This window comes from Balaenoptera borealis (genome assembly GCF_965194805.1).
Source record: "Balaenoptera borealis genome assembly, chromosome: 13".
NCBI lineage: Eukaryota > Metazoa > Chordata > Mammalia > Artiodactyla > Balaenopteridae > Balaenoptera > Balaenoptera borealis.
Window position 1 is genome coordinate 38,888,617 of NC_138870.1, and position 17,590 is coordinate 38,906,206.

The window sequence follows — 17,590 nt, forward strand, 5'->3', positions numbered from 1 at the left end:
TCCTAGTATATGCACTAGGATATGCATTTACTTCCGTGGTATTTCTGCCAAAAGGACATTTTCGGTATCTAATTTAATTATAAAGCAACATAAGACAAATTTAAATTGTAGGACTTTCTACAAAATAACTGCCCTGAACTGTTAAAAATGTCAAGCTTATGAAAAACAAGGAGAAATAACTTAATTTTAAATCAGGAAAAACTGTGTGTGTGTGTGTGTGTGTGTGTGTGTGTGTGTGTGTGTGTGTGTGTGTAGAGAGAGAGGGAGGGATTGAATGAGAAAAATAAGAATATGATAAAGCAAATGAGCAACATATAAACAATTGATGTATCTGAATTGAGGACATGTGAGTTCTTTGTTCTTTTATCAATATAAAAGTTTTTAAAGAGTCCGAAGCCCATAGAATTTGGGGGAGATTTTTAAATAGTTTGGAAAGTTCTTTTTCCTACTTCAATGTAGATATGAGAATTTTAATGTAAGACACATGCAAAATATTTTCAGCAAAAAAAAAAATCACATGATGGAAGGAAAATTCTTTTTAAAAAACACCCCCCCCCTTTTTTTTAGAGCTCTCTCCATAGCATGAGTTTCTTTTTAAAAGTAATTACTTTCTTTTCATTGTTAAAATTTCACCTTTATTTTAAAGGGTAGATTAAATGTCTTCCTGTTTTGTTTTGTTTTGTTTTCTAAATTATCTGTTAGGTAAGGTATTGCTCATCACCTGATGCTGTCACAGGAAAAGTGAGCAAATTTGAGACTTTTGAAAAGTAGAGTGCATAACTCTTCTCAAGATTGGTAGCATTTTTAAGTACTCTTCACTAAGATATCCATTCAACCTCTGTGGTACAAAATATTTTTCTGTCACTTCACATCTCATTATGAAGTACATTTGAAGATTTTGCCTTATTTCAAAGATGTTTTTTATATAATTGACCACACTGAAATCATCTTGCGCCATTTTTGTCACTTGTGACTTCAACTTCTTTGCTGCATTACCATGCCTGTTACATGAACAGTAAATGATTTTCACATGTCTGATCTTACCCTTATAACCTTCCCTCTCTTTCCCTGTTTCCCTTCTATCCTCTTTCTCTTTCATCTTCCGTCATCCCCTCCCCCCAACTTCTTCTTCCCCTTCCCATTTAAAGTATCTGCTTCTTCATTGTGGCCTTAAGTAGAATTAGCATGTTTCTCTGAAAAATTTCTTTCTGTAAAAGCCATTTGCTTATGAGAGTGTATCTTTGGTACTACTTTCCTTTAAAGACTCACCAAAAAGTATTGATAGTTTTTTGTAAATTTCATTTTTTTAAAGAGAACCAAGTAAATACAATAAGCTCAGATATATTAGAAACATCTGTAGTTGAGTTCACCTCTATAGAAAACCTCCCACACAGTATAATTTGCTCTAATCCTTGTTTCTTCAACTTCTTAGTAGCGATTTCTTGTCATTTTCTAACAGTATTTCGTTGCCATATTTTTCATGTATTAATTCAGCTATTTTTATCATAAGAAAATAAAGAAATGTTTTCCCAGTGATATGGAAGTTGGCCTTGGAAAGACTCTTGTAAATATTTATCACTACATGTACTTGAAATAATATTTATTTTTAAGCTTTAATAAGTTTTAAGTTTCGGTGACTTGAAAAATATTGTTGAGAAAAACGTAGAGATTTGTTTTCAAATTCTGGATACTTAGAACACCTTACAAATTGTCACCAACATAAAAAGTATAACATTGGCCTAGGGCAAGGTCAGGGCATATAAATTCACAGTTCAGAGAGGTGGGTTTTGATAATGTAGAAATCTTTTGGCCCTCTTCTTTCATATCTGATTGCTTTGCCATTGTTTTTACTTCACAGTATTGTTGATAATGAGCTCATGTGAGAAGTGTTAGCTCTGCCATTTTCTTGTTTGTTTGCTTGCACTAGTCAAACTGTAGTTTCTTTGAAGGGATCTTTTAATCTTATTTTTGTGAGAGGTGGTTTAGTTAAAATTAGATAAAATCTTTTACATAAATTTTAAATTAAATGTCCAGTTAACCTAGACATGCACAGACATAGTACATGGAATCTAATGAATGATGAAGTTTCCACTGGTCAGAAGTTAATGAATGAATGAGGATTCCACTGTTAGCCCCTCCATGTTGTCTCACATGGGATGAGTAACATATGGACTGCCAGATAAATGGAGTGAAGGAGGGGGGAGGCAGTGTCAACCCATCCATTAAGTGTTTCTTCCTCTTGGAGTATCTTGTGTGTGTGCCCCACTTTGAAGGGTACTTTTCTACAGAAGCAAGAACTCTGGATCAAGTTAAGGTGCAATGTTCTGAGTAAGCCTATACTGGTAAAGGAGTGGACTGGGAATTATTCGATGTGTATGGCATAACAAAGGGACCATACGAGAGATCAAAAGGAGGAATATTCTAGAATTCTTCATTAACTAAATTTATTTTCAATGAAGCATGGATGCATCATTTTATTAAATAACCTTTGGCATCCTTTGTTTAGATAATATTTTTCTCTTTGGTCTACAGGTGAGTTTAATGTTATAAAATTTTAAATCTTGAAGTATCATTGGATTTCTGCAATAAAATCTTCAGTCTTGAGTATGTGTGTGTATTTAATAAATATTAATAGATTGTTTTTTCTAGTATTTATATATGTAGTCCTTTTTTAACTGTAATTTTTATGAAGTTTTGTCAAGAGTTTTGCTAGATTAGTTTTCAGGGAGATGCTAATCCTTTTCTGTAATTGGAAACATTTTACATAGCAGTGGAAATATATATATTTTTTTAAGTTTGAAATTACTCACTGCTTTTTTTCCGATGTTCTAAATTTTTTTTTAGTTTTAAATTTTATCATACACACACAAAAAAGCCTAATACCTGCAAGTTTATCCACATCAAAACAAGACAAAATAAAACAAATAAAACTCTACTAATACCTTTGAAGCCCCCTGTGTGTGCATTTCTCTTCTGAGGGGTAAGTCCTAGCTTATTTTCTATGTGATAATTATCATCTGGCTTTTCTTTGTGGTTTTACCTCCTACTTATCTATTGCTTAAAAAATATTTAATTTTTTGCTTATGATCTGCCTATAAATGGAGTCATAATGTATTCTGAACTGATTTAACATTTTGTTGTTGGCCATTTGTATTGATCTATGTTAGTTAATTAATTTTCATTACTATATACTATTTCATTGTATGAATATGCCACAGTATTTTTATTCATACTATCATTTGTGAATATTTGAGTTGTTTCCAGTTTTTTCTAGGGTGTATGCCTAAGAGTATAATTGCTATATCACAGGGTATTCTTTCTCTTCTTTTCTCTGCATATTACATACATTAATGTTTTTGTTTCCCTCTAGTGATTTGGAAAGTAATGATCTTGACTTTTTGTTGTTAAACACTTGTAAAAAGCTTAGAAACACTCCCAAGAACATATTTCCCTTAATATTAACTATGAGAATAAACCCATTTTGATCACTCTTCCTGTGTAAGTAACACGCAGAATACAGTTTTAATTCTTCTTACTACTACTTCCTTTTTATTTTTCATTTTTGTGGAAAAGTTCTTGAACTGCATATAAGGAGTATCATTTTCAAATTATTTTAATAGTTTTACATTTTTAAAATTAATTTTACATTTACATGTTATTTTGTAATTACCAATGTGCATTCTCTTTTGTAATATGATAGTTACAATTGAGACTAATATCTGAGTTTAAATAGTTTCTGTGCACATCCTTAATCATCTGTATTGCTATTTAAACATTCCTTAATTTTGATTCATCAAGTAGATTACTTACTGAGTCTTTACATACCTGAAAATGAATTTCTTTTGTCTTAGTTGAGCAATGTGATTGGGTGGAGAGTTCTTGTGAAATAACTTTTTTTCCTCAAAGCTCTGATACTTATTTATTATCTTTGACAATTAATTTTGAAGAGAAGTCAGAGCCTAGCCCAACTGTTCTGTGTAACTTTTCAGGAGTAGGGGTGGTTCTGGGTATTTCTAGGAATTGTCTTTATCCTTGAAGTTTGCATATTTCATCAGGATATGTCTGAGTGTTTTTCTCTTTTCATTAATTTTTGCCTGGTGGTCCTTGTACCCTGACACTCCAGGAACCTTTTTAATATACCCATTAAGCATTTTAGCTAAAGAAATTCTTCTGTTATCTCAATGATACTGCTTCTGTTCCATTTATTCTGGTCTTTCCTTCAGGGCCACTTCTTTTTTTTGGCCCCTTTGTTTGACCTCCTGTTTATCATACATGTCTCATTTTTGTCCACCCCATTGTTTTCATTCTTTTCCCCTCTGTGAGGAGCTGTTTCTCAGGCATGCCCTCTGCATTACAGAGGTGATCTTCTACATCGTCAAATCTACTTTTTCATGCCCCTCTTTGCGGGGATAATCCTGGGCAAAGAAATGTCATTACCTTTCTTGTTTGTATGTCACCATATTTGATTTTGTGCCGGGGTGTTTCATCTTGAAATTTCTTGTACACCATGTCCATAGAGGTCCCATTACCTGATGATACCAGTCTTTCCATGCTGGTGCTTCTGATAGGTGCCCACACCCCTGGGTCTTTGAGTTCATTTTGACAAATAAGCTATAAGGTGAAGTTTAAAGGACTTTGCTTCTTTCAACAAACACTGAGTTCAACCCAACTTTCTACACTTTTTTTTTTTCTTAAATAATTGTCACTCTCTGGATCCTATTATCAGACACACCCTCATATTTTGTTGATCCTTAGTGGCTAAAGGAAATCCAAATTGAATTTGCCTTTTTATGTGTTTTGGCTTAAGATCTCCTCTGTTTTCCACTAGACCATGTTACTCTCTCAAGAATTGTTTTGCAAGTTAGTCTTGTAAATCCTTGAAGTTGCTTTTAATGAACCAGAATTTCTGAAAGTTTTCTAACTTAGAAATTATGCAGTATCCCTCTATTTTTACTCTTCAAAGTTCATTGCAATTGGATTTAAGGGACGAGATGAATATGCGTTCCTTGAACTGCCATCTTTTCTTAAAACATTTCAAAAAGTTTTTATACATATTTTTAATTTCTAAGAATTCTACCAAAATATTTACAAAGAAAGTTATGAGATACTTGGGAATTGCTTTAAAAGTGTTGTGAATATAGTTAATTGTGCTATAGATGAAATAAGATTGACCATGAATTTTGATATCTGCTGATGGGTTACTGTTGTACTAGTTTCTCTACTTTTACATAAAATTATTTTTAATTTTCCAAGGGTTTAATTTCTTTTTTAGAAAAATAATGTCTTTGAATTGATTGCAGTTAGGGAATATACCTTATACAATATTTAATCTTAAATTTATTTTGGTTTTCTGTGTGAATTGATATATAATCAGTTTTTTAATTTCTATGGAGATTTTGAAAAGGAAATCATTGTATTTCTAATAAATCAGTCTTATTGGTGATTATATTTAAATCTTCTGTAAACTAATTTATGTTTGGTGTGCTTAATCTGTCAGATACTGCAAGAGGTTAAAATTTTCCACATTCATAGCAAAACTGCCTATATTATTTGATGCTATTTTGAATGGACTCTTTTCCTCTCATTTTATTGGTCACATGTATTAAGCTTTTTAATTGAATAGTGCCATTTAAAATAATTCCAATATTATATGCTAAGTGTTCATATTTGCTTTTGTCTTCTAAATCTGTCACCTATGGCATAGAATCCACCACAAAATAAATTAGTGCCAAGTTGAAAAAAAAGAAGATATAACTCATGCCACCTGATTCTGTACCTAATGTTGAACTAAGGAACCTAGTTCTCTGTGTTGCCGATGAGGGAGTGACTGCCATCTGGATTCCAGTATTTTACCAGTCTTGAGTTAAATCTGTCGTTTACTAGACAGATTACTGAAAGAGCTCTGTAAATACCTGTTTGATTAATATAGTAACTATTCATAGCAGTGTAATTGGCTTTGAGAAGAAAGAGAAATGTGTAGTCTAGCATTTGTAATTTAATAAGTGAACACCGTGTATCTGTCAGTGTGTAAGCTCAGGGTTATGATAGAGAATTAAATCTGAAGACCTAGACTTTGAAACATAACTTTGTATTTTAGCTCCTTTCTCTTGTGTATTAATACCTTTTAGTTTTTAGAAGTATAGCTCTTTGAAAAACCAAAAAAGGGCTTTGTGCTTATTTATTGAGGGGGACAAGAGATCAGAACTGGGTGCCAGTACCTCAGCTGAACTAAGAAAGGTTGAGTCTCAGTTGGAAATATTTAATCATGAATGAGAACAAGCACTGACCCTCAAGCCAGGGAAATAAAAATTTCAAAAATTGTAACAATTTGCCTAAACCATAAATTTCTGGGGATTGGAATTATGTAAAGAATCTGTTTGGAGGAATAGGGTTAGAATGTGCCATGGGACCAGAAGTCGTATATTTAAAAAATCTTACGAAAATTTGAATTATGAAGGGCTTTATGTATATAATATATACTATTTACTGTGAGTATCTGGTACTTGTGGTGTTGTCAGTCACTCCATTTTGCTTATGCTCCATTTTGGGTGTTCCGGGAGGGAAAAGATAATATTTATGGTCTTTCTTTACTAGTAGTGTTGTGTCTTCTCCCCCAGCTGTAATAAAAAACACGAATTTTAAATCTACTGTGCTCAGTTATGCGTACCAAATTTATAAACAGCATCTTAAACATATTATTAGTGTAAGGTTTTGATTATAAAGTTCTACATCATTGTTATTTTGATTATATTTAAATAAAAATTATTTAATAAGAATTAATTATCTTTAGCTTGTTTTTAACGGTTCCACAGTGAGTTCAATTCTGAAAGACCATACTCTCTAAAATATCTCTATTAGTACTGTTGCCTGAGTTATTTCATGTGATGTAGATAATCCCTCATTTGCAGAGAATGTCACAATTTTTGAGCAGCTATTTATGTCCAAATTTATATATACTCTTCTTTTTATGATATCTGCATTAGAAATTCAAAAAGAATAGCCTTGATTTATTATCCATTTAAGTCCATCGTGAGTCTATAATGGAGAGAGACTGTCTCTTTTTAATCATGTTGCTTTGTTTTGTTTTATGTTTTTAGACTGTAAATTCTATCTGCTGGGTCAAGGTGAAATGTATGCAGCTGCATGCTGTCCTTAATGCTCAAGGGTTATATCTGGGCATATGTCTCTGCTTTTGTATCTCCAACAGTAGAGAAAAGTGTTGGATTCGTTACCTATCAAGCTGCCAGCTAAGAAAGAGTTCCTTGCTCAAATTGAGCTTATATGGAGAACTTAGAAGGAATGGAAAGGGACAGTTTAATTCCTTTCTGGTCTCAAAGATGTGAATTATTGTGCCTTGTAAAGCTGGAAGGGGAAAATGAGGAATGGTGATGACTTCCCACGTCATTAGTTTTTCTGTTTGTAAATGTATAACTTCCGTTCATCCCACCTTGAAAGTTAAGGTTTGGTACTAAAAAGAAAATAATACTTCTGAGATCACCATATACGTTCATTGATACACTCCTCCCTCATCTCAGCTGTCTGTAACTATAAAAGCAAAGGGGTGGGTAGCTGCAGGACTTTTTTTTTTTTTAATATCTTTATTGGAGTGTAATTGCTTTACAATGGTGTGATAGTTTCTGCTGTATAACAAAGTGAATCAGCTATATGTGTACATATATCCCCATATCTCCTCCGTCTTGTGTCTCCCTCCCACCCTCCCTAGGTAGACACAGAGCACCTAGCTGATCTCCATGTGCTATGCAGCTGCTTCCCGCTAGCTAGCGATTTTATATTTAGTAGTGTATATATATCCATGCCACTCTTTCACTTCGTCCCAGCTTACCCTTCTCCCTCCCTGTGTCCTCAAGTCCATTCTCTACGTTGATGTCTTTAATCCTGTCCGACCCCTAGGTTCTTCAGAACCTTTTTTTTTTTTTTTTTTTTTTAGATTCCATATATATGTGTTAACATACGGTATTTGTTTTTCTCTTTCTGACTTACTTTACTTTGTATGACAGACTCTAGGTCCATCCACCTCACTATAAATAACTCAATCTCGTTTCTTTTTATGACTGAGTAATATTCCATTGTATATATGTGCCACATCTTCTTTATCCATTCATCTGTTGATGGACACTTAGGTTGCTTCCATGTCCTGACTATTCTAAATAGAGCTGCAGTGAACACTGTGGTACATGACTTTTTTTTTTTTTTTTTAAGAAATTCACGTTCTTTTATTTATTTATTTATGACTGTGTTGAGTCTTCGTTTCTGTGCGAGGGCTTTCTCTATTTGCGGCAAGTGGAGACCACTCTTCATCGCGGTGCGCGGGCCTCTCACCATCGCAGCCTCTCTTGTTGCGGAGCACAGGCTCCAGACGCGCAGGCTCAGTAATTGTGGCTCGTGGGCCCAGTTGCTCCGTGGCATGTGGGATCTTCCCAGACCAGGGCTCGAACCCGTGTCCCCTGCATTGACAGGCAGATTCTCAACCACTGCGCCACAAGGGAAGCCCCATGACTCTTTTTGAATTGTGGTTTTCTCAGGGTATATGCCCAGTAGTGGGATTGCTGGGTCATATGGTAGTTCTACTTTTAGTTTTTTAAGGAACCTCCATACTGTTCTCCATAGTGGCTGTATCAATTGAGATTCCCACCAGCAGCGCAAGAGGGTTCCCTTTTCTCCACACCCTCTCCAGCATTTATTGTTTGTAGATTTTTTGATGATTGCCATTCTGACCGGTGTGAGGTGATACCTCATTGTGGTTTTGATTTGCAATTCTCTAATGATTAGTGATGTTGAGCATCCTTTCATGTGTTTGTTGACAATCTGTATATCTTCTTTGGAGAAATGTCTATTTAGGTCTTCTGCCCATTTTTGGATTGGGTTGTTTGATTTTTTGATATTGAGCTGCTTACATATTTTGGAGATTAATCCTTTGTCAGTTGCTTCATTTGCGAATATTTTCTCCCATTCTGAAGGTTGTCTTTTCGTCTTCTTTGTGGTTTCCTTTGCTGTGCAAAAGCTTTTAAGTCCCATTTAGGGACTTAAAGGATTTTAAGTCCCATTAGGTCCCATTTGTTTACTTTTGTTTTTATTCTCATTTCTCTAGGAGGTGGGTCAAAGAGGATCTTGCAGTGATTGATGTCACAGAGTGTTCTGCCTATGTTTTCCTCTAAGAGTTTTATAGTGTCTGGCCTTACATTTAGGTCTTTAATCCATTTTGAGTTTATTTTTGTGTATGGCGTTAGGGAGTGTTCTTATTTCATTCTTTTCCACGTAGCTGTCCAGCACCACTTATTGAAGAGGCTGTCTTTTCTCCATTGTATATTCGTGGCTCCTTTATCAAAGATAAGGTGACCATATGTGCATGGGCTTATCTCTGGGCTTTCTATCCTGTTCCATTGATCTATATTTCTCTTTTTGTGCCAGTATCATGCTGTCTTGATTACTGTAGCTTTGTAGTATAGTCTGAAGTCCAGGAGCCTGATTCCTCCAGCTCCGTTTTTCTTTCTCAAGATTGCTTTGGCTATTTGGGGTCCGTTGTGTTTCCATACGGATTGTGAAATTTTTTGTCCTAGTTCTGTGAAAAATGCCATTGGTAGTTTGATAGAGATTGCATTGAATCTGCAGATTGCTTTGGGTAGTATACTCATTTTCACAATATTGACTCTTCTGATCCAGGAACAGGGTATATCTCTCCATCTGTTTGTATCATCTTTAATTTCTGTCATCAGTGTCTTATAGTTTTCTGCATACAGGTCTTTTGTCTCCTTAGGTAGATTTATTCCTAGGTATTTTTGTTGCACCGGTAAATGTTGCACCAGCTTAATTTCTCTTTCAGATTTTTCATCATTAGTGTATAGGAATGCAAGAGATTTCTGCACATTAATTTTGTATCCTGCTACTTTTCAAATTCATTGATTAGCTCTAGTAGTTTTCTGGTAGCATCTTTAGGATTCTCTATGTATAGTATCATGTCATCTACAAACAGTGACAGTTTTACTTTTTCTTTTCCAGTTAGGATTCCTTTTATTTCTTTTTCTTCTCTGATTGCTGTGGCAAAAAGTTGCAAAACAATGTTGATTAATAGTGGTGACAGTGAGCAACCTTGTCTTGTCCCTGATCTTAGTGGAAACGGTTTCAGTTTTTCACCATTGAGAATGATGTTGGCTCTGGGTTTGTCATATATGGCCTTTATTATGTTGAGGTAAGTACCCTCTATGCCTACTTTCTGGAGGGTTTGTATCATAAATGGGTGTTGAATTTTGTCAAAGGCTTTTTCTGCATCTATTGAGATGATCATATGGTTTTTCTCCTTCAATTTGTTATTATGGGTTATCACATTGATTGAGTTGCATAGTTTGAAGAGTCCTTGCATTCCTGGGATAAACCCCAGTTGATGATGGTGTATAATCCTTTTAATGTGCTGTTGGATTCTGTTTGCTAGTATTTTGTTGAGGATTTTTGAATCTGTGTTCATCAGTGATATTGGCCTGCAGTTTTCTTTTTTGTGACATCTTTGTCTGGTTTTGGTATCAGGGTGATGGTGACCTCATAGAATGAGTTTGAGAGTGTTCCTCCCTCTGCCATATTTTGGAAGAGTTTGAGAAGGATAGCTGTTAGATCCTCTCTAAATGTTTGATAGAATTCACCTGTGAAGCCATCTGGTCATGGGCTTTTGTTTGTTGGAAGATTTTTAATCACAGTTTCAATTTCAGTGCTTGTGATTGGTCTGTTTATATTTTCTATTTCTTCCTGGTTCAGTCTCGGAAGGTTTTGCTTTTCTAAGAATTTGTCCATTTCTTCCAGGTTGTCCATTTTATTGGCATATAGTTGATTGTAGTAATCTCTTATGATCCTTTGTGTTTCTGCAGTGTCAGTTGTTACTTCTCCTTTTTCATTTTTAATTCTATTGATTTGAGTCTTCTCCGTTTTTTTCTTGATGAGTCTGGCCCATGGTTTATCAATTTTGTTCATCCTCTCAAAAAACCAGCTTTTAGTTTTATTGATCTTTGCTATCGTTTCCTTCATTTCTTTTTCCAATCTCATCTTTATGATTCTTTCCTTCTGCTAACTTCGGGGGTTTTTGGTTCTTTCTGTAATTGCTTTAGGTGTAAGGTTGTTTGTTTATTTGTTTGTTTATTTGAGATATTTCTTGTTTCTTGAGGTAGGATTGTATTGTTATAAATTTCCCTCTTAGAACCTCCTTTGCTGCATCCCATAGGTTTTTGGTTGTCATGTTTTCATTGTCATTTGTTTCTAGGTATTTTTTGATTTTCTCTTTGAATTCTTCAGTGATCTCTTGGTTATTTAGTAGTGTATTGTTTAGCCACCATGTGTTTGTATTTTTCACAGATATTTTCCTGTAATTGCTATCTAGTCTCATAGCATTGTGGTCGGAACAGATACTTGATACGATATCAATTTTCTTAAATTTACCAAGACTTGATTTGTGATCCAAGATATGATCTTTCCTGGAAAATGTTCCATCAGCACTTGAGAAGAAAGTATATTCTGTTGTTTTTGGATGGAGTGTCCTATTAATATCAGTTAAGTCCATCTTGTTTAATGTTTCATTTAAAGCTTGTGTTTCCTTATTTATTTTCACTTTGGGTGATCTGTCCATTGGTGAAAGTGGGGTGTTAAAGTCCCCTAGTATGATTGTGTTACTGTCGATTTCCCCCTTTATGGCTGTTAGCATTTGACTTAGGTATTGAGGTGCTCCTATGTTGGGTGCATAAATGTTTACCATTGTTACATCTTCTTCTTGGATTGATCCCTTGATCATTATGTAGTGTCCTTCTTTGTCTCTTGTAGTAGTGTTTGTTTTAAAGTCTATTTTGTCTAATATGAGAACTGCTACTCCAGCTTTCTTTTGATTTCCATTTGCATGGAATATCTTTTTCCATCGCCTCACTTTCAGTCCGTATGTGCCCCTAGGTCTGAAGTGGGTCTCTTGTAGACAGCATATATACGGGTCTTGTTTTTGTATCCATTCAGCCAGACTATGTCTTTTGGTGGGAGTATTTAATCCATTTACATTTAAGGTAGTTATTGATATGTATGTTCTTATTACCATTTTCTGAATTGTTTTGGGTTTGTTTTTGTAGGTCTTTTCCTTCTCTTGTGTTTCCTGCCTAGAGAAGTTCCTTTAGCATTTGTTGTAAAGCTGGTTTCGTGGTGCTGAATTCTCTTTGCTTTTCCTTTCTGTAAAGGTTTTAATTTCTCTGTCGAATCTGAATGAGATCCTTGCTGGGTAGAGTAATCTTGGTTGTAGGTTTTTCTCTTTCATCATTTTAAATATGTCCTGCCTCACCCTTCTGGCTTGCAGAGTTTCTGCTGAGAAATCAGCTGTTACCTTATGGGGATTCCCTTGTATGTTATTTGTTGCTTTTTCCTTGCTGCTCTTAATATTTGTTCTTTGTGTTTAATTTTTGATAGTTTGATTAATATGTGTCTTGGCATGTTTCTCCTTGGATTTATCCTGTATGGGACTCTGCCCTTCCTGGACTTGATTGACTATTTCCTTTCCCATATTAGGGAAGTTTTCAACTATAATCTCTTCAAATATTTTCTCAGTCCCTTTCTTTTTCTCTTCTTCTTCTGGGACCCCTATAATTCGAATGTTGGTGCATTTAATGTTGTTCCAGAGGTCTCTAAGACTGTCCTCAGTTCTTTTCATTCTTTTTTCTTTGTTCTTCTCTGTGGTAGTTATTTCCACTATTTTATCTTCCAGGTCACTTATCTGTTATTCTGCCTCAGTTATTCTGCTATTGATTCCCTCTAGTGAGTTTTTAATTTCATTTATTGTGTTGTTCATCATTGTTTAGTTCACTCTTTAGTTCTTCTAGGTCCTCGTTAAACGTTTCTTGTATTTTCTCCATTCTGTTTCCAAGATTTTGGATCATCTTTACTATCATTACTCTGAAATCTTTTTCAGGTAGACTGCCTATTTCCTCTTCATTTGTTTGGTCTGGTGGGTTTTACCTTGCTCCTTCATCTGCTGTGTATTTCTTTGTCTTCTCATTTTGCTTAACTTACTGTGTTTGGGGTCTCCTTTTCGCCGGCTGCAGGTTCATATTTCCCGTTGTTTTTGGTGTCTTCCCCCGGTGGCTAAGGTTGGTTCAGTGGGTTGTGTAGGCTTCCTGGTGGAGGGGACTGGTGCCCGTGTTCTGGTGGATGAGGCTGCAGCTTGTCTTTCTGGTGGGCAGGACCACGTCCGGTGGTGTGTTTTGCAGTGTCTGTGAACTTATTATGATTTTAGGCAGCCTCTCTGCTAATGGGTGGAGTTGTGTTCCTGTCTTGCTAGTAGTTTGGTATGGGGTGTCCAGCACTATAGCTTGCTGGCCGTTGAGTGGAGCTGGTTCTTAGTGTTGAGATGGAGATCTCTGGACGATCTTTCGCCGTTTGATATTACGTGGGGCCGGGAGGTCTCTGGTGGTCCAGTGTCCTGAACTCGGCTCTTCCACCTCGGAGGCTTGGGCCTGATACCCGGCCCGAGCACCAAGACCATGTCAGCAACACGGCTTGGAAGAAAAGGGAGAAAAAAAAGAAAGAAAGAAAGAAAGAAAATAAAGTAATTAAAATAAAAATTAAAAAATATTATTAAAAATAAAAAATTAAAAAGGAATAAAAAATAAAAGAAAAAGAAAGAAGAGAGCAACCAAATCAATAAACGAATCTACCAGTGATAATAAGCTCTAAATACTAAACTAAGATAAAGATAAAACCAGAAACAAATTAGATGCAGAAAGCAAACCCCAAGTCTACAGTTGCTCCCAAAGTCCACTGTCTCAATTTTGGGATGATTCATTGTCTATTCAGGTATTCCACAGATGCAGGGTACATCAAGTTGATTGTGGAGATTTAATCCGCTGCTCCTGAGGCTGCTGGGAGAGATTTCCCTTTCTCTTCTTTGTTCGCACAGCTCCCGGGGTTCAGCTTTGGATTTGGCCCCACCTCTGTGTGTAGGTCGCCTGAAGGCGTTTGTTCTTTGCTCCGACAGGGCGGGGTTAAAGTAGCAGCTGATTAGGGGGCTCTGGCTCACTCAGGCCAGGGAGAGGGAGGGGTAAGGAATGCGGGGCGAGCCTGCTGCGGCAGAGGCCAGCATGACGTTGCACCAGCCTGAGGCGTGCCATGTGTTCTCCCGGGGAAGTTGTCCCTGGATCACGGGACCCTGGCAGTGGCGGGCTGCACAGGTTCCCATGAGGGGAGGTGTGGATAGTGACCTGTGCTTGCACACAGGCTTCTTGGTGGCGGCAGCAGCAGCCTTAGTGTCTCATGCCCTTCTCTGGTGTCCGCGCTGATAGCCACAACTCGTGCCGTCTCCGGAGCTCGTTTAGTCAGTGCTGTGAATCCCCTCTCCTCGCGCACAGCGAAACAATGGTCTCTTGACTCTTAGGCAGTTCCAGACTTTTTCCTGGACTCCCTCCCTGCTAGATGTGGCGCACTAGCCCCCTTCAGGCTCTGTTCACGCAGCCTACCCCAGTCCTCTCCCTGGGGTCTGACCTCTGAAGCCGGAGCCTCAGCTCCCAGCCTCCACCTGCCCCAGCGGGGGAGCAGACAAGCCTCTCGGGCCGGTGAATGCTGGTCGGCACCGAGCCTCTGTGCAGGAATCTCTCCGCTTTGCCCTTTGCACCCCGTTGCTGCACTCTCCTCCGTGGCTCCAAAGCTTCCCTCCTGCCCACCCCCTGTCTCCACCAGTGAAGGGGCTTCCTAGTGTGTGGAAACTTTTCCTCCTTCACAGCTCCCTCCCCGAGGTGCAGGTCTGTGCCTATTCTTTTGTCTCTGTTTTTTTCTTTTTTCTTTTGCCCTACCCAGGTATGTGGGGATTTTCTTAACTTTTGGGAAGTCTGAGGTCTTCTGCCAGCGTTCAGTAGGTGTTCTGTAGGAGCTGTTCCACATGTAGATGTATTTTTGATGTATTTGTGGGGAGGAAGGTGATCTCCACGTCTTACGCCTCCACCGTCTTTAGGCCCTCCCTCTGCAGGACTGTTAAAATAGTGACTAATGGACTTAGTACCTGCCTGGGTCAGGAATGATGGAAGGATTCATCTATAAAATGATCACATTTAGAACTTTACTCTGGTATTAATCAGCTTAAGTTCTTATGAAGTGTAGTAACAAGTTCATTAGTTACATTGTTGTGTTTGACAGGGATTTGATCAGTTGTTTCCCCATTTAAAAATCTTTCTTCTGGGAATCTTATTGTAAATTTGGGAATTTAATTCTAGTTAATATTAAGAAGATTGACCGTACCCTGTAACGGTGATCCAGTGGGGAATACACAACTATCTTATAAATTGGTCAAAATGTATTGGGCACATCAGTTTTGGGTGAGAATTTGGCCGTATTGCTGTTTAAAGTTGATAATACCATTTCCAGTGTCTATCGAGAGAAAAATATTTAAACAAGTGCTGAGATTAATCTTATTGCTGCATGACTTGTAATAGCAAAAAGCAAAACTGAACATAGCTAGTTACAGCACTAGAGATCTCATTAAATTATGATGTATCAATAGGACCATATATTATACAGCCATTAAAAAAGACTGATGTAGGGACTTCCCTGGTGGTCCAGTGGTTAAGACTCCACACTCCCAATGCAGGGGGCCTGGGTTCGATCCCTGGTCGGGAACCAGATCCTGCATGCCGCTACTAAGACCCAGCACAGCCAAATAAATAAACATTAAGAGAAAAAAAAAAAAAAGACTGAGATAGTACTGTGTGTATTGACATGCTCAGATCTCTAAAATATGTTGTTAGATAAAAACATGCACATAAAATATACAGAAAGCACATGAACCTGTGGTTATCTGTGATGAGTGAGTTGTGGAGGCTAGGAAATCTTCTCATTTTCACGTGTTTTTTTTTTTTTTTTTAAATAAATTTATTTATTTATTTTTGGCTGTGTTGGGTCTTCGTTGCTGCACACGGGCTTTCTCTAGTTGTGGCGAGCGGGGGCTACTCTTCGTTGCAGTGCGCGAGCTTCTCATTGTGGTGGCTTCTCTTGTTGCGGAGCACAGGCTCTAGGTGCGCGGGCTTCAGTAGTTGCGGCATGCAGGCTCACTAGTTGTGGCTCACGGGTTCTAGAGTGCAGGCTCAGTAGTTGTGGCGCATGGGCTTAGTTGCTCTGCAGCATGTGGGATCTTCCAGGACCAGGGCTTGAACCCGTGTCACCTGCATTGGCAGGCGGATTCTCAACCACTGTGCCACCAGGGAAGCCCCTTCACGTGGTTTTTACGGTGACCATGTATAATTATTTTTAATCAGTAAATAAAATGTACTGTTGTTCATCTACATGTAGTTGTCCTTTGGTATTCTTTACTTTTACATTTTTATTTGAGCAGTGGTGTGGTCTTTTCTGAAAATTTAAAAACACTTTTAGCACCATTACAGTGAGTTTGTCTTCAGTATTACTGCTGAAGTGACTGTCCCACTAATATGAGGTTTGTGGTATCTTGTTATTATTATTAGTAGTAGTAGTAGTATTTTAAATTTAGGGCCTCTAGAAAAGGAAAACAGATATATGTGGTGGGAGTTAAAAAACAAGATGTAAATCTATTTTAAATCTCTGCTGTACTGTTTTTCTATTTCAGTTACCTAGAAAAGTACGAGAAAGTTCATCATTTTGGGGAGGATGATGATGAGGTACCACCAGGCAATCCCAAACCACAGCTTCCTATTGGTGCAATTCCATCTTCCTACAATTACCAGCAACACAGTGTGTCAGGTAAATATCACTGGAAATGAACAAGGCATAGTTCCACAGTTTTGAATTAGGAAAATAGACATCATCCAATGAATTGAATTGAACTAATTGGTATGAGGGCCCTTTCTGTCCTAGCCTGCATATAAGATTTTTAGTTGCAGGAATTTAGAGTTACAAATATACCTGTATTTTCAAGTGAAGTTTTAAAATTATTTCTTTGTCTAAAGATTAGTTTAACCTGAATAGTTACTAAAATGAGGAGAGGAAGGTCCTGTTAGGATTAGGGAAACCAAAGGAGTATTCATAGCATCTGTTAGATTTTCTACAATTCCTGGAATTCCCAGCACCAGAATTTCTCAGAAATGTTTCTTACCATTCAACTATTTTCCTGCCATGCTACCAGGGATTTAAGATTCTTTTCATTCATGTCATTCTTGTAATGGTTATAGAGGAATCTGCAGCTAAAAAGAACAGGACTCAAGTTGGAAATAATCAGGTTGAGAGTCTAATAAAGAGGTTCTTGAGACAGAATAGATGGGAGTTCCGTTGTCTGTGGCTCGGGGGGTTGAGACGGTGATGCCTAGGAAGAGAGCTCTGAAGAGGTCAGCATCTCTTTTCTTGAATCACCAACATTTGGCCTGAAAAAGAGGAGATACATCTTTTTCAAGGGTATGTTCTTTATAAAATATACAATTATCTAGACCTTTATTATTCTTCATTGGTACTAATACCAATCTCTTAGGTAATCCTTAGTTTTAAGCTCCCTCGTTTGTGCCAGTATCACTGATTTAAATTTTCCATTATCTATTTTCAGTTTGTTTCATGTTGAATTTGACTCTGTTTCTTCCCCAATCAGCTGAGGAAACAGAATCTCCTAGAA

The 17,590-nt window shown here is 37.1% G+C and overlaps 1 protein-coding gene across 7 annotated transcripts in view; it reads left to right on the forward strand.

Annotated features, from left to right (window-relative positions):
* Nucleotides 1-17,590, forward strand: part of ARID2 (AT-rich interaction domain 2) — a 167,618-nt gene that overhangs the window by 71,316 nt on the left and 78,712 nt on the right. For all 7 annotated transcript variants that reach the window (XR_014233102.1, XM_082349315.1, XM_082349317.1 and 4 more), the window contains one exon: nt 16,598-16,731. Coding sequence is in view for 3 of the 7 variants with exons in the window: in XM_082349315.1 (XP_082205441.1) it covers nt 16,598-16,731 (134 nt within the window). In the remaining 4 variants the exon portion in view is untranslated. The remainder of the gene's footprint in view (nt 1-16,597; nt 16,732-17,590) is intronic.